Below are 22,080 nucleotides of genomic sequence, written 5' to 3' on the forward strand. Positions count from 1 at the left end.
TGTTCAGTGGGGTTGAGGTCAGGGCTCTGTGCAGGACACTTGAGTTCTTCCACTCCAACCTTCACACACCATGTCTTCATGGAGCTCGCTTTGTGCACAGGGGCATCGTCATGCTGGAACAGGTTCGAGTCTCTTAGTTCCAGGGAAGGGAAACTGTAATGCTACAGCACACAGAGACGTTCTATACGATTGTGTGATTCCAACTTTGTGGCAACAGTTTGGGGAAGAACCATAGATGGCTGTGATGGTCGGGGGTGCACATACTTTTGGCCATATAGTGTGTGTGTGTGTGTGTGTGTATATATATATTATACACACACACACACACAAATATATAAATATATATATTTATATATATAAATAAATATATATATATATATATATTTATTTATTTACACACACTTGCTCCTAAATCTTTTAACTTTTGTTGACGTTGCGGGAAAAAAAGCGTTTTTTACTTCCGGCATCAGCCTTGACGTCACTGCTCCCCAAGCCATTCTATTGGTCCGTCATATTCCCATGATGCTCTGCGCCTGTCCACGTCCCCTCTGACGAGTGGGTCCGGTGATGGCTGAAGTCGAGGTGGCAGAAATCTGCACAGAAGCGAACCAAAACAAAGCGGAACTCTGTGTCTCCGGAGGCAGCGACAGTGTGTTTACAGAGCCTCGGTGATCTCTACGGACCTCCTGCGGATTTCTGCCTCTTATCCCGTCACTCTGGGTGGATCATTTTTAAATAAACGAATCGTTTTGGATGAAACGTCAGCCTCCACTGTGTTACCGGGATTTTCCATAGCGCTGATAAGGACGATAACAGAGCTCTAAACCCCGAAAAGAGCGAAAACAAACCCTCTAAAGGTGGCCTGGGTTCATGCTGTCCATGTAAACCTCCACACAGAGGCGGAGAGAGTGTGTGTGAGAGTGAAAGAGTGTGTGTGAGTGTGTGAGAGCCGCAGGTCATGGCGTCCTGGCTGGGGGGTTTGGGCTCGGGCCTCGGTCAGTCTCTCGGTCAGGTCGGAGGAAGTTTATCCTCTTTCACCGGACAAATCTCCAATTTCACCAAAGACATCCTTCTGGAAGGAGCGGAAGAAGTCGGAGGTGAGTTGTGGAGCTGAACCGCCATACGGCAGACATGTTTAATCACCTTAATCTTAGCTTAACAGAGCATGATGATGATGATGGTGATGACGTGTGTTTTGGCCACGCCCCCACCTGCCCAGGGCTGGGCGATATCACCGAATCCTGTCATTATCGTGATATAATCTTACCGCGGTATTATCAGTCATTCTGTCACCTTAGTACAAAACTTTTTTATTTCTTTGAAAGACATTTGGACAGCCGGTCATTCTGCTACAGTAGCCACTTTCCGTCACATAAGCATCATTTAGCTACCTCGCTATCCACAGCGTTATTCAGGTAAGCATTAAAACAGGTGCTGTTTTAGGAAAACGCTTTTGTGGAAGTTGTTTATTTTCCCCTAACAACACATTTTCAAAGTGTTTCATTCCTCTTACGCCACAGCACCTTACCAAAGATCACAATGTTTCATTTTATCATAATAATGAACATGTCATGCTTTTTATCCATTTATAGTTACATCTGTAAACATGTATAGAGCTTCAGTTGTTTGTAATGTCGCCAAGACAGGAAAAAAAAAACCAGAAGTTTGTCGTTTTACAGAGAAACCGCAAAGCGTAAACTCCTCTGTTCTGAAGATGTTGTGGAAACGTAAAGTTACAGCTTTCCAAAACTCTGGCACTGGAGACTCCTTCCATAAATATTAAACAAATGTCTCCTTAGAGAAAAACAGTGAGATGAAATGTTGAAGTTGTACAGCTGAATGAGGTGTTGGTCAACTAATCCCAGATCAGCTGACTGAGTTGGAGATACGAGTAAACGTGTGATATCGTGATAATATCGTGATCCGTGATAAAATGTTACGTGATTAGACGATTGGTAAATATCAGAACGTTTCTGCTTTACTTCAGTGCGTGTGCTGATATTATTTCTGTCATGTGGATTTCAGAGAAAAAGGTGTGTGTGTGTGTGTGTGTGTGTGTGTTGGTGGAAGTTTTGTGTCCAGCGCTGAATGAGAACTTTGATCCAGAGCTTCCAGCAGAGCAGAAACACACACAGTGATTTCATGTCCTGCTGTGTAGATTAATGTTTCAGTGTCCACACACACACACACACACACACACACACACTCTTCCATGGCATGATTTATGAATATCTACTGCATAGTCAGTGTTTAAGGAGTAGTCTGTGTCTATCTATCTATCTATCTATCTATCTACCCAACTCATAATATGCTCATAACCGAATATGTTGTAAAACATTGTTAGAAGAGGATAATGAACGTATAGTCGTTTGTTTCGCGTGTCCATACGCATGTTTGCACGTATGTGGAGGTTTCTCAGAGATAGAAGTGTGTGAGATTTGAAGGCATGTCAGTAGAGTTCACGCTTCTCCTGTGAGCACAGTTAGACACGCAGACTCGTGCGAATATGACTTTGTTTGAATTTGGCTTTGTTGTTTGCTCTGATGTGAATAGTGATGTTATTTAAAGCGCAGTATGTGTGGAACAGCTGAAATGCCTCTGCAGGGAGGAACAGATGCCAGGGTTCACATGGAAAGGTCAGACTCGCCAAACAAAAGTGAAAAGTGGGGGGAAAAAAAGTCAATTTCAGAGTGACACGTATGGCTGTCATTTAACATAAAAACAAGGATTACTTACACACACACACACACATTCTGAGAAGCACACAACAGAATTTTTTTTGTACAGTGTATTACACCACTTTATGTTCACAGACATCATATAAAGAAGAAATGTCTCATCCACAACGCCAGGATTATTTTAATAATTAATCTATGGAAGTCATATTTTTCATATTTTATCATGTTTTCTACCTGTCTTGTTTTTCTTGGTATGGCACGTAACATCAAATATCCCACAAGATCTCAGAGGAAACTGTGTCTCTGCGTAACGCTGCTAGAGGATAAAAGCCGTCCTCTTAACATGTTCACTCTAAAGCGTTTTGTGCTTTTTAATAATGACCTGAGAGCCACGATGTTGGGTCGGACTGTTATCATGGCGTTGATGTGTCGCAATATTTCTTGCATATTGACTGAAATTGATTCCTGAATTGTGTGTGTCTGTGTTGTAGATGCTGCCACCGAGCTGCACGTGTCCAACTCGAAGCTGCTGGAGCTGGAGGCGGCTCTTTCTGCACAGAAATCCGAGGTGTGTTTGATTTGTGACTCTGATTCAAGCTCGCATACCTTTCACACACCTGCAGGATGCAAAAAGACGCTCCAGCTTCTTCTGTGAGCCTTCTGACCTCTCAGGGGTGCTAGATAAACTTTAATTTTTAGAGAAATTCATGGATGCAGGCAAAATCATGGGTGCGCCAGTTAGTTTTTAATATGGAGCAGCATGTTTCAGTGATAGAACAGCAGCTGCTTTACATGTATCGGATTACATATCATCTCAGAGAGAGATCCACACCTCTACTGCCCAGATTCTCTCTCACACATTAGACACTATTGAGACGAATTACAAGCGTGAAGAGATAATGTGAGGTATGAGATCTGGATTCTCTCTCTGTCGCTTTCAGTATGAACGCTTGAGGAGAATAAACGCCGAGTTGGAGGAGAAGTTGGAGGCGGCGGAGATCCAGATCAAACAGCAGTCGGTGGAGTACAGGACTATACTGCAGCAGAAAGAGGTTTTTGTCTAGTTGTCTTCATGCCCCCTTAAGCCCCGCCTCCCAATGTGAGATGCTTTTTTGTACAATATTCAACTGATCTCGTGTGTGTGTGTGTGTGTGTGTGTGTGTGTGTGTTTCCAGGTGGACATCAGCCACCTAAAAGCCAGACAAAATAGTTTACAGGAAGAAGTCCAGAAGCTCCGACTGTGCGCCCAGGACGTCTCGTCTTCCACTTCCGATCCTGCCATGCTTCCCGTTACGACCGTCGCCACCACCACGAGCTCCTCCTCCTTCCTGTCCCGCCCCTCAGCAGGCCATCACGGTTTCCACGGCGACGAGGTGGACCTGAGCGACGTCCTGTGGTCACAGCAGGAAATCAACCGGCTGTCCCATGAGGTGCAGCGCCTGGAGGCGGACGTTGCTCATTGGCGAAGAGTGGCCCAGGTAGCCTCGCTAACATGAATTAGCTAGCTATATGTGTGGTTTATTCCATCACCTTAATCGGCGCAATTTTATTGACTAACTGAGATACATGAATACACATTATTATGCGGTGTAATGCGATGTTGACATTATTTATTTTTGGTATATTTTTATATAATAGGCATCTAAAGTGTCAGGAGCGGACAAAGGTGACCATGGGGAAGTCCTGCAGCTGCAGAGAACCATCAAAGTGAGATCATCTTCTGTCTTCTCAGGCTTCTCATTGGACTAAATTCTGTGTAGTATAAGTAAGGAATAAATCACTGTGTGTCATGCTGTAATAGTAAACTAATCAACGAAGGGGCGGTGTGATGAAGCGGACTTACTGTTCCCGTGCCAAAGTTGATTATTTGCCTGTTTGCCAACGATTACAATTTTTTATTCTTTGCAAAACAACCCATCATAGTTTTTATCCATTTATAGTTACATTTAATGTTACGGAACGTCTACGAAACAAGTTATCTCTCACGCTATAGCAGCTTCAAACTCCTCTGTCGTGAAGACTGTCAGAAAGTTACAAAGCGCTGACACTGGAGACTCCTTCTAAAAATGTTAAATACTCGTCCCCTCATTGAAAACTTGACTAAATCAACGATTAAACGCAAATTTTTTCATGTGGAGCGTCTGATATTCAAGTGTCTGTGAATGAGCTGTTACTATAGAAACGGTAACGTGCTAGAACAAGCGCATTAACATAAACCTGTGATTCGTGTTGTATGAATTAACACTTTCTGACCAATCAGAATGAAGAATTCAGCAGCACTGTGATATACTTGTTGAATAAATTTGTTGAAGTGATTCTAATTTTGCAAATAACCTTCGAACCGCTCAGGAGCTGCGAGAGCAAATGGGCCGTGAGGTCGACGAGCACCAGCACGAGCTGGCAGCGCTGCAGGACGCTCATCGGCAGAAAATGGCGGACATGGCGAAGAGGCACAGAGACGAACTGGCAGAGTATGAAGAGAGGATCGAGGAGCTGGAGGAGCAGATTCAGAGTGGTGTGGACGACTTTTATTTATTTATTTATTTATTTAGTGTGAGGTGTCAAAAAGAAAAATTTGGTAACTTAAACTCTTCGTGTCATTCAGGAGCTGCTGCAACCCTCCCCACTCCAGCAGCAGGAGCAGCAGCAGCAGCAGCAGCATCACTGGATTCCTCCAAACTGGAAGAGCTGCAGGCTACGATTCGCTCCCTGCGTGAGGAGGCGGAGCTTCAGAACACAAAGTGCAGCGAGCTAGCGGCGAGTCTCGAGGAGGCCCGGCGCCAGGGGGCGGAGCTTCAGCGAGAGAAGGAGGAGGCCAAGGCGGAAAACTCTGAACTTCTGCAGAACTACGCTCGACTCCAGAGTTCTGTTAGTGAACTTCAGACTCGGGTTCAGGAGCAGGAGAGCAAAGCGATGGTCAAAGCGCAGCACGACGGCGAGATACACGCTCTGAGGAAAGCGCTCACGGGTGAAATGTTTTTTCTGCTTTATTACCGATGGAGCTTTGAATTGAAATTTCATGCTTAGTTAATAGAATCAATCATTTCCTCAGATATGGAATGAATATAAATCAATCCGATCCTTTATATCTATTATATACTGAATTTCAGAATATTTGATTTATACTGTATATAAAACCAATTCTGTTGTGTAGATGCTGAAAAAGAGGTGTCCAGGTTGAAATCTCTCGCTGAAGTAAGTCTGACGTTGTTTATTTATTTATTTATTTATTTATTTATTTTAAATCATCAGCATTTGTAGAAAGTCATTTTTTAAAAAAAATTACTCGCTCGTTAATGTCAATTTTATTTATAGATAAATCAGAGCGCTGAGGTTGAACACGCGGACATTCTGGAGCTCAACACAGCCATCGATGCGCTCAGAACGGAGAAGGAGGAAGTAGAGAAAGAGAAGGTGAGTCACTATAACTGGGTTTGTTTCTAAGCCTGTGTGTCATATTATGTGAATTTTTTCTACCAGCAAGTCAATTAATGTGAGTTTGTTTCTCCACATGCTTCCTTATCCTCACTAATAACAAAAATGTTCTAAAAGGTTGTTCAGATATTAATAACAAAATGATTCAATCTCTGTTTCGGAATTTAATATACATTTGGATATAATCCACATCCTTCTCACATGTTTTTTTTTTTCCTTTGTTTTTTTGGCCATGTCTTTGTTTTTGTGCTTCTTCTGTTTATGAATTAACATGTTTTTACTCATTTTCACTTTTGATAATGTCTCCCTAAACACTTACCTACTATATTTTCATCCCCTTGAGAAATATTTCCTAAATTGACAGCTCACAGAAAACTGCTTGAGAATTTGTTTCAGTTTTTCTTGGCTTATACATTTATTTTAAGTCTTTAGACACTTTAATGAGACATGTTCAAATTAATTAACTTTAGCCAACTTATAATACTTACTACTGTAATATCTAGACTGTATGTTCTGTGTGGTTTGAAGGACATTGAACAAAGTTTTGTAAGTAAATTGTAAAATCGAGGATTATTTATATAACGTTTTCACCCAGAAGCCAAGGGGAGGGGGTGTAAACTTTTCCAAAGTACTATACATAATAATAATGCATAAAAATGAAGCTACTTTCTTCATAGTTTTATTTATGTATTTATTTTAATCTTATTTTGTTTTTATATTTTTTTTAAATATAGAAAATATAAATATAAGAGTATATTTATTAAAATAAAAATAAATATTTCCACCTGTATTTGAATGTCATTATTACATAGCATGTTTAGATAGAAATAAATGAATAATGTAATTTTTTTTAGTGCTGTTATTAACGTGCTGCTGTGTTCCATCGCCCCGAGCAGGCAGCGTTAGTGGAGAAACTCCGGCTAGCTGAGAACCGGGCCACGTCGAGTGAAGCTGAAATCTCTGAGGACCTGCAGCTCGAAGCTACAGACTTAAAGAACCAGCTGGAGCAGAGAGAGAAAGCTTTAAAGCAAGCACACGTCAGCGTGGACACGCTGACAGCAGAGCTGGAAGAACTCGACCGGCAGAACCAGGAGGCCACGCAGGTTTGTCTCGCACTGCGCCGGGGGTCTCGCTTTACACGGTGATGGAAGTAGTACAACTTCTAAACATCATTTATGAACGTCAGTGGTGCTGTTAGCGTTGTCGTTTTATTAATGTTCTATGCACTCTTACTCGTACTTCCTTCAGGGTTATTGCACAGAAAAGTATGGAGTCTAGTTCCTTAGTTCCTGCACTAACACACAGTGTACATATGACCTTTCATATTTGATCTTTTCATGGTAAAGTAAACTCTACAATTCACAGTGGTGCTATAACAGTAGTTGTCTGTTACATTCTAGAACCACAGTGGGCTCTGACTCTGTAACAATAGTTGTCTCCTGTGTTCTAGAACCAGAGTGGACATTCTAATTACATTCTAGACCCACAGTGGGCATTCTAACAATAGTTGTCCTTCATGTTCTAGAACAAAATTGGTGATTTGAATTATGTTCTAGTACCACAGTGGGCGTTCTAACAATTGCGCGTATTGCATTTTCTAACAGTAGTTGTCTATTACATTCTAGAACCACAGTGAGCTTACTTATGATTGTTGCTTATTACATTCTAGAGCCACAGTAGGTGTTCTAACAGTAGTCGTATTTTAAATTCTAGAACCGGAGTAGCCTGTTACATTATAGACCTACAGTGGGCATTGTAATTTCATTCTAGAACCACAGTGATCATTCTAAGAGTAATTGTCTGTTATGTTCTAGAACAATAGCGGGCACTTAGATTACATTATAGAACCACAGCGTGCATTTTAATGTAAAGATTTTAATGTTGTCTAGTGAATAATAATAATAATAATAATAACAGCAACAACAACAATAATAAATAACCTGGGATGTTTTTGAAGAAATCTGGAAATCATTTTTTTTTCTGCAAGATAATTGTTGTTGAGATAATAACCTAAACCTTATTTACTTTAATTACCATTTAATTAGTATTTTTACCGCCTTCTGTTCTTCAGCATCTCATCGCTATGAAAGATCAACTCGCTGCACAGAAGTCTCAGGCTGAAGCTGAAATTACTCGTCTAAAATCAGAGCTTACAGCGTCACTCGGTCAAAAAGACGCGCTTCGTCAGGAGTTGGAGGCTCAGAAGGAGAAGCTCAGCCAAAGTGCCTTTACCCTCAACGACCTACACATGGGCAAACAGCAGCTGGAGGCCACGGTAAGAGAGCTGAGGGACAAACTAAAAAAATCTCAGGAGCTTGGCAAGGAGACACGTGTAGAGGCGTCCGACCTGAAGAAGCTGCTGCAGGAAAGAGAGACTCAGCTGGATGCTCTTCGTCAGGAGCTGAGTCAAGCAGGGGAGCAGGGGGATGAGGTAAAGGGTCAAATGAAGGTTCTGGAAGAAAAGGAGAAAGAAATCCAGGATTTGAGAAGAGAGCTGGCGGAATTGAAGGTCTTGTATGAGAAAGTGTCATCTGAGGACTTTGAGTTAAAGATAGAGAACAGGAAGTTAAAAGAAGACAGCATTCAGGCTCTTGAGAAAGTGGAGAATTTGGATCGACAACTACAGGATGGCCAGACCTCTCTGAGCAGAGTAGTCTTGGAGAAAGACACTCGCATCGAGGCCTTGAAACTGGAGAAGAACCAGCTAGAAGTTGAGCTGAGTCAAGCAGAGAACCGGCTTTTGGATCAGGCCAAGCAGTACCAGCAGACCATCGAGGAGCTGACTAGAGCACGATCCTTGGATGCCTCTGCATTGCAGATGGAACACGAACGTACTGTGAAGCTAAACCAGGAAAAGGACCTGATGATCGCCCAGCTAAAGCGCGAGATGGAGCAGATGGCGGCCGACCACAAAGACACCAGTGAGATGTTGGACATCACCGTGGCTGGACAGAAGCAGCTCACCGATCTTTTACAGGAGAAAGACGCTTTTGCAGCGTCATTAAAAGCTCAAGCTGATGAAGCGCAGAAGGATTTGGAGGTCGGTATCTCGCAGGCAAGGCAGGAAAGTGACGCACTAAGGAAAGTCGTAGAAGAGAAAGACAAGCAACTAGGGGCCATGAAGGAGAAGAACAGTCACCTGAAGGAGGAAATTGATCGTCTGAAGGATCAGCAGAGTAGACCGCAACTGATGTCCGAGCCAAGGACGCTGGACATAATCACAGAGCTGGAAACCGAAGTTGCACAGCTCAAAGCTGCTAGAGACAGATTTGAGGAAGAAGCAAAGACTTTGAGGGCAACATCAGAACAACAACGGGAATCGCTTATACAATCTCAACATACGTTGCAGGTGCACCAGAGTGAACTGGAGCAGGCTCGGTCGAGACACGAGCAAAGCACCCTCAACTACGAAAAACTGATCGGCGCTAAGGATGAGGAAATCGCAAGGCTGCAGGAGGAGATGGAAAGACTCAGCGTACAAAGTCAACCTCAGACTGTGGAAATCCTTCAGGAGGACAAGACTCGTTCTCTCAGTGGCGAGAATGGCAATGAGAAGCATGACTTGTCGAAGGTGGAGATCGAAAAACTCGTAAAAGGCATCAAGGAGAAAGAGACTGAGATATTCCAGCTAAACGAGAAGAACCGCTCCTTGACCAAACAGCTTGATCAGCTTGTGGTCTCTCGCGATGAGCTTGGCAAACTTTCTCAAATAGTGCTTCAGAAGGATCTAGAAATCCAAGCGCTTCATGCTCGTGTTTCGGGTGGATATAGCCAGGATGTTCTCTTGCTTCAGCAGCAGATGCAAGCTTATGCAGTCGAACGAGAACAAGTGCTTGCTGTACTGAATGAAAAAGCGCGTGAGAATAGCCACCTGCGTTCGGAATACCATCGCATCATGGAAATCATTGCAGCCAAGGAATCGGCGTTACTTAAGCTTCAACAAGAGAACCAGCGCCTGTCCACTATGAGTGACCCTTCTGGAAGTCAGGAGATGTTCCGAGAGACCATTCAGAACTTGTCCCGAATCATCCGTGAGAAGGACATCGAAATCGATGCTCTTACACAGAAATGCCAAACATTGGTCACTGTCCTTCAGGCATCCGGTGGAGACTCTGGAAGCGGCGGTTCAGGTGGTGTGAGCAGCAATCAGTTCGAAGAGCTTTTGCATGAGAGAGACAACCTCAAGCAGCAGGTCAAGAAGATGGACGAGTGGAAGCAACAGGTGATCACAACTGTGAAGAACATGCAGCACGAATCTGCCCAGCTTCAGGAAGAGCTTCTCAAACTGCAGGGCCAGGTGTCTGCTGACAATGACTGCAGCTCCAAACTTTCGGTTGACTATTCCAGACTCATACAAAGCTATGAGCAGAAGGAGAAAAGGCTGGGCAGTTTGAGTCAGGAACTTGCCCAGGTACAGCAGACCATCAGCCAGCTTAGCACCACTAAAGACGTCCTGCTTGGAAAGCTCGACAGCGTTACTCAGGTCCCAGACATTTCCGCACAATCTGTCCAAACTGTAGGTCATCAGGTTGCCCAGGTTTCCCAGGTTGCCCAGGACGCACCACCGAAACTGCCAGTTGTTCAAGATGAGAACTTGCGACAAGAACTGGAATCGTTAAAAAGGGTGTTAGCTGAGAAGGAGAGTATGTTGAGAACGCTTCAGGAGAACAACCATCGCTTGTCAAATTCGGCGTCTTTGTCAGAAAGCGAGCAAAGAGGCCACGCTGAGGAGCTCAGGCAAGCACGCGAGAGGATGGAGACCCTGCAGCGGTCCCTCCGAGAAAAAGACCTGCTTATCAAGACCAAAGGAGACCAACTGAACCAAGTGAGTCTAGCATACATACACATCTTTTCTTTATTCAGGATTGAAAGTGAGTTAAAACTAGCATCTTGAACTTAACACCATTAAGTAATGTTTGTCTGGTCGGGGTTTCTAGTGAGCAAAGTCATTCGTTAAAACATTTTCTGCTTTTCCATCTGCTTAAAATCTGTTTTGCACAGCTAAAGCTGTGGTAATAACAAGCCAAATAGCTGAAACAATGCAATTGCTTGTAATTCTATTGCATGCGCTGGCCACTAGGGGGTGCACATACATCCCATAACTATCATACCTTATACCTTGAATTCTTTGTAAGACTGCATTTCCATATTTTTCACTTTCTTGTACATTCCACAGGTGAGTGAAACGTTGCGCAACCGTGAAAACGATAACGAGGTCCTGAAGCAGGCCGTCACAAACCTGAAGGAGCGTGCGCTGATTCTCGAGCTGGACGTCAAGAAGCTGAAGGAGGAGAACGAAGCCGTGACGGTGAAATCACGAGAGAAAGAGACGGAATTTCGAGCTCTGCAGGAGACCAACATGCAGGTGTCGCTGATGCTGCGGGAGCGAGAGTTTGAGTGCAGCACCATCACCGAGAAAGCTGCGGCCATGGAGACGCTGCTCAAAGAAAAAGAGCAGGTAAGTGTGGACGTGCAGGCAAGTACTCTGTAAATTTTACAGATTTCTTGGTACATCAGCACATTTTAACATGCTCATTTGTCAGGGTAAGACTGGCGAGCTGAACCAGCTGCTGAATGAGGTAAAGTCCATGCAGGAGAAAGCGCTGGCGTTCCAGCAGGAGCGAGACCAAGTGATGCTGGCTCTTAAACAGAAGCAGATGGAGACTTCTGCCTTACAGAGTGAGGTAGGACTCCCTCTGATTAATGCTAACAAGTGACAGTTCGCTCATGTGGCTTGTAATTTGTCACTTGTGGGCATGCACATTACAAGGTTAGTAAAGCTAGCTACCTGTGTTAGCTACACACACTCCCCAGAGACATCCATGATCTCTGGTACTTTTTTCCAAGCTTTATTTTATTTCATAATATCTCTATACACATTTAATGAGCGGTTGTATAGAATTTTATTGCCACACTTTGTATCGCAACCTCAACATGTTTCTTGTTGAGGCTTGTTCTAACTCTCACTCATATTCTGTCTATATTCTATCGTTTATCTCTCACTCTAAAGCTGCAGCACACTCGCGATAAAGAGCAGAGGCAGAAGCTGGAGTTGGAGCGTCTCCGCAATCACCTGCTGGAGATCGAGGACTCGTACACGCGGGAGGCGCTCGCGGCCGAGGACCGGGAGAGCGAGCTCAGACGCAGGGTGGCGATGCTCGATGAGAAGCTGGCGTCGTCCTCCAGCGCCGTGGAGAGCGCCAGGTGCGAGAGCTCCTCCTCCGTCAGCTCATGGTGTCATGGCTGCCGTGATTTAGGAAAACCATTGCACGATATCTTTTACCTTATTTCTTTATGTAAATATTTTAGTTCCTAAGAAACCTTGCACGAATATATAAATGTATATCAAATTCTGTGTGTGTGTGTGTGTGTGTGAATGTGCAGTCAGCAGGCCAGTCTGCAGGTGGAGTCTCTTCAGGAGCAGCTGATCGTCATGGCCAGGCAGAGGGACGAGGCTTTGCTTCAACTCCATGCTGCTCAGGAACAAGTGAAGCAGTACGCAGTATCTCTGTCCAACCTGCAGATGGTGCTAGAGCAGTTCCAGCAAGGCAAGACACACACACCTCCTCCTCCTCTTTCTTCTTCTCACATCACATCATATACACACTAAAGAATATGAGCATAGAGATTTACATCTAGGAAGCTTTTTATCTTTGATTATGTCTTGTTGTATTCCTTAGTTCATAGTTCGGTCCACAATTCCTACTCCAGTGTTTCAGACTCGAGAAATAATAAAACAAGTGCTGGTAGAAAAAGTAGAGAATTAAATAAGGTGTTTTTCATCCTGCTCATACACTAGAGGAGAAAGCCATGTACTCAGCAGAACTGGAGAAACACAAGAAAGAGAAGGAGGAGTGGAGGAGGAAAGCAGACATGCTGGAGGATACGGCCTCCGCCCTGCAGGTAACGTCATCTCAACCAAAGCTTGCTCTCTAAACTCGATTTATTAGTATCAGTAATGCAGGTGAAATTGAGATCGTTGTAACTCGGGCGATGAGGAGGTTGTTTGTCTTCGCTGTAGCTTTGGAGGCAGGAGCTCAAGAGAATTTGCGCTGCCTGTGACTGTGTGCGGCCGCAGTTAAAGTGTCACATCACCAAAAACAGACACACTGCTGTATTTAGTAACTGTGCAACCATGGAATTATGGTAATTATTATTTTTCGATAAATCTCCTCATATATTTCGCTCACTAACAAGACACTTTTTTGTTGTTTCCATCATCCACGGTTGGTTTTTCTCACTTGTTCCCTTGGTTAAAAAAAAATGCTTTGCGTCACTCTGGGCTTTTCTGAAAAGTTGAACCTTTTTTTTCAGCTCAACTGTGACAAAAAAAACCTTGTGGCAACATTTTTTTTAAAAGCATTCCTGTAGAATTACGTATTTTCTATGCATAAAAATGATTTAATTTGCATATCTTAACCCTATTCAGCTAGTACATTAAAATAAAAACGTGCTGTGCTTGTAGTTAACATAAAATCTGACTTCAGTGAATTCCTTGGGCCAATCCTTGTCCATGGAAACTTCTGCTCTTGTTCCTAGCCCCTTGTTCAAATGCATTTGGCCCTCGCAAGTGTATTAATATTACATGATGACTTTTCTTGGTGACGACCGTCTCGTATCAGAACAGTGAACAACTGCAAGCGAAGTCAATGACCTGTCACTATGTCGTGTGGTGTTTTTGTGTAACTCTCTGTGGGTTTGTGTGTGTGTGCAGCTGAATCTGGATGAGGCGAACGCCGCGTTAGAGTCAGCTTCCCGCCTCACTGACCAGCTCGACCTGAAGGAGGAGCAGATCGAGGAGCTGAAGAAACAGGGTGAGGAATGATTTATAGCTGTGCGAGATCTTACGGTCCAGTCAGCAAGCTACAGCTATAACACAATCCTGTTTCTATCCTTTTTTAAAGGTGAAGCTTAACAATGAAGCAAAATAATGCAACTGGTTTATATTCTGGAGTATAAGATGGAGTATAAGATGTATTTTTTATAGACAACATCAGAAGATGGACAGCATCATGCACAGTTTCAACCAGGGGATTAGAAATGATTTGTTTTTCATTTTTATTCGTTCTGAACATTTTTACTTTCCTGCCCCTCTCTTTAGTTGGAAATCATTTAGCCTGACATAAAAGAACTGACATAAATGATAGCCTACTCTGCTTATAGGAAGTCTAGTGTATAAATAAAACTAACTAAAGCGTTTAACCAGAAACGTGTTTATTCTTTTAACATTTTCAGAGCACTCTTCTCCTGTGTATTGTGATTTTGGTGCTTGCAGAATTGTAGGGAAAAAAAAAGACTACCCTGACTCTTCCTGCCATCTCGCCATCTTCAAAAACCTGGCTATAGCAGCTGTCTAACTTGTGAAGCTAGCTGCGCAAGGAAGTGATGAATTCTGCAGATAGGCGTGTTAGGATAATATTTAGGTTTAGGCTATACTTTCTTGAAATCACACAGAAATGTAAAAATAACTAACTGTCTAAGCACTAATGTTTTCACTCTGGAACAATTTAGAGTGATTTTGTTCACAGTTTTTAATAATATTGAATGAAAAATGTTTGTTTGTTTGTTTTCTTTTTGGTTTCCTGTAAGGTTTCTAATCCTGATTACTAGTGAAGCTACTTAATGATTAAAAAAACATTGTTTCACGTCACTTCTTTTTAATAGGGAATAATAGAAAGTCTACAATTCAACTGTAGTTAGAAAAAAATGATCTGCGTATATGACCATGACCATGACCATGTCAGTTAAATTCATATACACACGATGGATGAATTTTTTTTAATTCTTTTATAAAAGTTATTGGATTATTTGGCACGTGTAAACATACTCGGGGTTAAAGTGGAATTTTTCTTCCGGATTTATGGCTGAGGAAAGAATATTTGTCCTCTCTCGTTCCAGTGGATGTTAAATGTGGACAGTAATAGGAACACTTAATCCCCAGCTGTGATGAAGGCCTATAAATCTGCTGAATTATTTAGTTACATTTAGTATTAGTATTATTTAGTAGTCTCATCAGTGTGCCCATTTTACTGATTTTTTCAGGGCAGAAGTTTTGCTAGACAAACAAATCTCTTCCCCACGTCCTGCCTTTTTTTTTTTTTTTTTTTTTTTAATATATTATAGATCTCATGTTCTCCCACTTTTTTTTGCTCATCGCCAAAGTGATGCTTTCGCTTTCAGTATGTCTGATAGAAAAGGGAAATCAGCATATAAAAATATATATTCAGAATAGAAGTTGATTTGTTAGCAGTCTGAATGTAAAACTCTGTGCGTGTGTGCAAATAAAAAAAACGCATTACATCACCAACCCAGTCCTACTCACATCATTACCAGTGTTTTTATGAAAAATATTAACACACACACACACACACACACACACACAACTGCTTTGTGTTAAACATCCAGACTGTGGACATTTATGATATCGCGCACACACACACACGTATTCACACACGCAGACGTTATGAGAGTTCCAGACATTTGTTAGGCAGTCGTTTGCTTTATAAATAACCTTCTGAAAGGCTGTAGTTAGAGCGCTTATGGATGTGATGACATATTTTCCTCACCATGCCCAAAAACAGGCAACTCAGGATTGTGTGTGTTTGTGTGTATATGTATGTATGTGTGTGTTTTGCAGTGGAAGTGAGACAAGAGATGCTGGATGAAGCCCAGCACAAACTGACTGATCTTCTCAACAGCACTGAAGGCAAAGTGGACAAGTAAGCAAGCCAAAAAAAAAAAAACATCCAAAAAATGCAAATCTCAACAAAAATAAAAAATAAAATAAAAGTCCTTCCATGACTTGACTCCTGTTTTTAAATCACATTTAAAGATGATTTTGTTTCCATGGACCTCTTTTCTTCTCACCTTCTCAGAGTGCTAATGAGGAATCTGTTTCTTGGATATTTCCACACGCCGAGAAACAAACGCGCCGAAGTGCTGAGACTTATGGGTAGTGTGGTTGGATTGGAACGAGATGATGTGGACAAGGTGAGTGGGCACACCCTGTTTTTCTTGCTGTTTATTCTCTCACTCCCTTCCATACCTTGTCTGCATTCCTTTTATTAATCTGTTATTTTAACCTTCTCATTTTCCTCCACGTTTGTCTTATTTTTATTCTCTCTGCTCTCTGTCTCTCATAAAAGTCTGCTTTTTGGTCTGTAAGACTTTGTTTGTAAGAAAGTCCGCTTTTATATCCTGCTGGAGCAAAATAAAGTGTCTTTATAGCACGGTACTGCTAAATTCTCGATTCTGATTGGTTGGAAGGTTTCTGTAGTAACAGCTCATTCACAGGGACTTGTCAGTTGGTGTCATATGAACAGATTAAAAAATGTGTGTAATCACTGATATGGTGAACGTTTACAGAAGGAGTCTCCACGGTTACAACTACATGCTTATCCCACGTACAGGAGCCAGAGTCACTCTCCAGTGGTGTTGCAGGAGACAGGCTAGTGTCTGACTCCGTGTTTGTTTTGGAACGCCCACTTTTCACAAGCCAATCAAATTCCCATGGATAAATCCAAAGTCTTGCCTGCCCAAATATGCTATGCTATAAGATATTGCATGTGTTTTGTCTCAGCAAACCCACATTCTTCTGTGCTCTGTTCACTTTTCTTCCACCAATCACACTTCATGTTCTCATCCATCTCCTGGTCTCTTTAGATTTGTTTGGCTTTGCTGTAACATGGAGCACTTCCCAATACTCTGGGCTCATGGGAATTTCAGGAATTATTAGAAAGGGTGGAGCTGGTTAAAGATCCCAGAACTTATCACTTCCCTGCCCTGTGTGCTTTCATTGGCCCCCTCATGTTTTCTTTCACTTTTGAAATAAATCATGTCGTCTCTTGCGTTGTGGACAGAAATCGCGTTTAAATCACATGCGATTTGGAGGAAGCCAAAAGAATTTGGGCCTGGAATTCTCATGGATGAGATAAACGTTCTGGAGTGCAGGTGGCTGCATTAGTTATGGGGAACGGAGTTATGGGGAAACCTCTAACAAGCTCTTTTAAGATGGATGAAATGCATGTAAGGTTTCCACAGATCTCTGTGTCCTGCTGCTTATACTGTTCCAGAGTGAAGAACACTTTCTTATAAAAGTAACTACCAGAGTAATATGGTTACCATAAAAACACTAATAACTAAAAAAAAAAAAAAAAAAAAAAAAAAAGTACCGTAATTTCTAGAGTAACTTGACTACCATTTAAAACACTAATGCGTGAACAAAGTATGGTAACCTCTAGAGTAACATGGCTACAGGACAAAACACATATATCTAGAAAGGGTGCCATAACAACAAGAGTAGCATGCTACCATAAAAACACTGATAACTGGAAAAAATACTGTAATTTCTAGAGTAGCATGCTACCATAAAAACACTGATAACTGGAAGAAGAACCAAAACTTCTAGAGCAACATGGATACCATAAAAGAGGTAGAGACCAACATCAGCCGGAGAGAGGAGGGGTGAAGGAAGGAGAAGAAGATGTTCGTCGGATGCTCAGCGAAAGCCTGAGCTGTATCCAGCTCTGCAGCTGTATCGGCCAGCTGTGATCACGCTTGCATTCTTCTGAACAGACTTTTTTTTTTTTTTTTTTTTTTTTCCCCCAAACATAGCACTCTCCAGTTCCTTTCAGTTCATCCCTATTTTCCAATTTTCCATTTCCTGCTTTTCTCTCTCTTTCTCTTCCTCTCCCTTTCTTCTTTCCTGCCCCATATCTGCTCTAAATGTCTGTGTTTTTGACCAGAAAAAAAAAATCTCTACCTCTGTATTATTGTTTAATCCTAACATTTGACTCATCCAGCTCCATGACATGCAGGATTAAAAGAATATATAATCCCTTTCCTTAAAAATTATTTATTAAAATGAATAAAACACCAAAGAAAAGACGCTGATTGGTTTGAGAAATTTTAACCTGCCTGGTAGTTACCATGGTGATGCACACCAGTAGAAAGTGTTATAAGACAGAAACTCCAGGATAAAATAAAAATATAAACAAAACGACATGCAGTAAATCCTGCTATATGAGACCACAAGCAGGGGAGTTGACCTTCCACCTCTTTCTCTGTAGATGTTGGAGGAGGAGGTGAGGAAGGGAGTCACAGGTTGGGTGTCAGGGTGGTTAGGAGGCAGCAGAGCGGTGCAGAGTGTCCCCACCACACCCCAAAGACCCACGCACACCCACAACCTCAATGGGGTGAGTGTTTCACACACAAAGACACAGAAACGAAAAGAGGAACAAAAGAGAGGAAAATGTTCATCACATACTATAATTGGGGTAATAAATAGTTTGCAGAAATTATTTACAAATGACAAAAAACAAGCGAAGCATGGTGGTGGTAGCATCATATTGAGCGCTACTCCTGACGTTTATGTACATCTAAAACCTCAGTGGGGCGAGTGTTTACAACACCGCAAACTCGGTACATGTATATACACATACTGAACTGTGTGATGTAGACAAAGATTTCCCAAGATAGCACTTCTAACAGCTTAATTTTCACCCATAAAACTCACACACACACACACACACACTCATGTTCTACTGTGTGTCTTGTGCAGTCTTTCTCCGAGATGTTTGTGAAATTCCTGGAAGTGGAGTCCACTCCGGCTGCTCCCGCTCCCAAACTGCCCGTTTACGACATTAAGCCTCTGAATGCGCCCCCTCCTGGCCGGAACGCTGCCGGTGCAACTGCAACAGGTACCACAACAATACACATCATGGAAACAGCTTGAAGGATCGTGATTCGATTCTTTGCACTGACACATTTTCTTTCTAGAATATTTGGGTGGGATGTGTTTGTTAGTCACTTGAAATTACCTTAGCTTGTAGCTTAGCCTAACTAATTATAGAGGACAGATGTGACTCTTGACAGCTTTTTTGCAAGAATGGAGAATTTCTTGTTTTGCAGACGTTAAATGTAACTAGAAACGGATAAAAACTAAGATGTGTAATTTTTAATAAATAAAAAATAGCTAAAATGGGAAATTACTGTGGTGTAAGAGGAATAAAACACTTCAGGACTAACAGTAAATTGATAATGTTACTGTTCATTATTTTTCTATGACAGCACAACATCTTATTCCTTACCCAGAGTGCTTTTTGTGTTCTTACCCCGTGTGTAATCATCCAGGCTCTTCAGGCGGCGGGAAGCGCAGTGTGGACTCGAACCCGTTCCTGGCCCCTCGCTCTGCGGCTGTTCCACTGTTAACGGCGGGCGGCGGGGGGGCCGCAGGTGGGCACCTGCTCATGAAGCCCATCTCAGACGCTCTCCCTACGTTCACGCCCGTGCCGGTGGCGGCTGACGCCAGTGCCGGGGCGGTCCTTAAGGACCTGCTCAAACAGTGATTGGCCCGACAACACCGTCAGTCAAAGCACTTTAGGAGATGTCTGGAGACGGAGCACTAGAGCTATTTCTCTTTAATTATTTTAATAACGAGGAAACACCAGAAGGCCGGATAGACAGCTAAAAGTTGGGGTCATGTTTCCTGAAGCTTTGCATTTTATTAATCGTTCTGCAGTCTGTAATCAGAAGTGTCCACTGGGGATTTGTAGTGAACGGCAGTGTTTCTGCGTTTGCTCTGTAATATGGAGAAGATCATTTGTCTGATGAAAGATGGCCACTTGGCTCACACATGCCTGTGGGATTTATTAAGACCTTTTCCCTGTCTGTGAAATCCATACGAATAGCTTTTTTTCTTTCTTTCTTACTTGTTTTTTTTTTTATAAATGCTCTGCAATTTTCCCCCCTCCGTCTTTTCCTCCGTCTCAGTTACAGTAATGACTCTAACGGCCGATTGTGGTTCAACAACTGAATACTCTGATAATATAACACTTCTGCTGTGTATATCTGCAGTATTATAAATATGTACTTAACATGTAAATCTGAAGCAGTGCTGGAAAAGTTCACAAATCAAAGAGGCAAAAAGTGTGTACATATCAATTTCTTATTAAAAAAAAGGCTCTTGTGTAAATTTGGCTGTATATTATTAATGGCTGCCAGTAAAAACAATTTGGAAAGGTGTGTATTTTCATTTTCCACCAAAAATACAAACTGCTATTTGTTTTGCCCCTGTAAAAAAAACCCTCATATTTTATGGAATGAGGCTCAGCAGTACTTGCTGGGCTTATTAGTGTATTGGGATTTATTTGGGAGTGTGTGATTATTAATTTAAGGGTTGAGCAGGTTTATTGTTTGCTTTTTTGGGGGGGGGGTAAAGTTTGGGGTTCATGTCACACTTAGAGTATTTGTAATTTAATGCAGAAATAAAGATCTCTGCGTATGCAAATGTGTGAAGAGTGTCAATTACTGGAGGATTATTCCACACCACACCACTGTCTTGAATCTGATTGGTCAGAAAGTGTTGAATTTTCTGTAACAGCATGCCTATGATGCAGCATTGCACCCGTTCTAATACACCATATGGCCAAAAGTTTGCGGACCATCACATGCATATGTGCCTGCTGAACATCCCAATCCAGATTTATTCCCTCTTTACTGTTCTAATAAGCTCCACTCCTCTGGGAAGCTTTCCACTAGATGTTGGAGCGTGGCTGTGGGGATTTGTGTTCATTCAGCTACAAGAGCATTAGTGAGATCAGGCGCTGATGTTGGTGAGGAGGTCTGGGGTTCAGTCGATGTTCCAGTTCATCCCAAAGGTGTTCAGTGGGGTTGAGGTCAGGGCTCTGTGCAGGACACTCGAGTTCTTCCACTCCAACCTTCACACACCACGTCTTCATGGAGCTCGCTTTGTGCACAGGGGCATTGTCATGCTGGAACAGGTTTGGGCCTCTTGGTTCCAGTGAAGGAAACTGTAATGATACAGCACACAGAGACATTCTATACAATTGTGTGCTTCCAACTTTGTGGAAAAGTCTGAGGAAGAACCACATATGGGTGTGATAGTCAGGGGTGCACATACGTTTGGCCATATTATCATTTCTATAGTAACAGCTCATTCACAGGGACTCGTAAAGCAGGCGCTCAGCATGGTGATTATGGTGATGATATGGTGAAGGAGTTTCCAGTGTCAGAGCTTTGTCAATGATTGATTTCCTAGAATAGCGTGAGTAAACAGAGTGTTTTATTCCTTACTTATCTCCTTACCACAGTTTCACTTACGTCCAGACTTCACCTGAATAATGTATAAAGGTTCATACTGGACTGTTTTCATCTTTTACACTAATTAACTAAATCAGGGGAAAGGGGAACATCTGGTGCACTTGATTTTTCTTACTGAGCTGTTACCTTAAAGCACCCAAAGAAGAATTTGATTAAACCTAAATTAATTAATCTTATTCTCAACATCACCAAAACATTTCTTTTGTATTTTCAGATCAGCCCAAAATGTTAATCCTAATAAATGTTGAACATGTGTGATCTTTAATCTCTTGTCATGCCTAATCCTCATATTAACATTCCTTTATAGCTCCATATTCTCGCTCTTTATCTTCAGACGCCATCTGTGAGGGTGTTGATGGGTGTTCAGGGCAGCCCTCGTGATGCCCGAGACGTTTTATCTGGCTCTGAGCAGGACCCTTCCACCTGTTTCTCTCTCTCTTGCTCCCTCACTGCTGACAGCCCTCCGAGACAAACGTTTAGATTTAATGCACAGTGTTTTATTGGCCTTAAGTGCACATCTGGTCTGTTCGGCTGCCAGATCCCATTCAGCACAGAGTGAATCAGTACTGCTGAGAAAACAAACGATGGCAGGTGGAAGTTTTGCATATCAGTGTACGAAAATCACAGAAATAAGGACTTTTTTCAGGAGGAGAAACCTTATCACACTTGGTTATCCATTTGGTTCTTTGTTTTACCACAAAATGGTCAAAAAGTAAATAACAGGGCCTGAGAATTTATCATGACAAAAAAATGCTGATCAAAATTTAAAGCAGTATTTCAGCTCTTTTCAGTGAGTCAGATCATTTGACTCACCTTTGACTCTTTCAGTTTATAATAATAATAATAA

The 22,080-nt window shown here is 42.2% G+C and overlaps 1 protein-coding gene across 1 annotated transcript; it reads left to right on the top strand.

Moving 5' to 3' along the window:
- Window positions 1-502: 502 nt before the first annotated feature.
- Window positions 503-20,400, top strand: trip11 (thyroid hormone receptor interactor 11). The gene is made up of 22 exons (XM_026939292.3): window positions 503-1,097; window positions 3,170-3,246; window positions 3,620-3,730; window positions 3,854-4,156; window positions 4,317-4,385; window positions 5,028-5,193; window positions 5,284-5,646; window positions 5,833-5,873; window positions 5,994-6,092; window positions 7,010-7,216; window positions 8,185-10,938; window positions 11,290-11,571; window positions 11,657-11,797; window positions 12,124-12,317; window positions 12,498-12,661; window positions 12,913-13,016; window positions 13,828-13,927; window positions 15,751-15,832; window positions 15,989-16,103; window positions 18,182-18,307; window positions 18,673-18,811; window positions 19,245-20,400. Exons 1-22 carry the CDS (start codon window positions 959-961, stop codon window positions 19,457-19,459), a joined length of 5,991 nt encoding a protein of 1,996 aa, XP_026795093.3. The 5' UTR covers window positions 503-958; the 3' UTR covers window positions 19,460-20,400.
- The last annotated feature ends 1,680 nt before the right edge of the window (window positions 20,401-22,080 follow it).

The sequence above is a fragment of the Pangasianodon hypophthalmus genome, chromosome 3 (assembly GCF_027358585.1).
Source record: "Pangasianodon hypophthalmus isolate fPanHyp1 chromosome 3, fPanHyp1.pri, whole genome shotgun sequence".
Lineage (NCBI taxonomy): Eukaryota > Metazoa > Chordata > Actinopteri > Siluriformes > Pangasiidae > Pangasianodon > Pangasianodon hypophthalmus.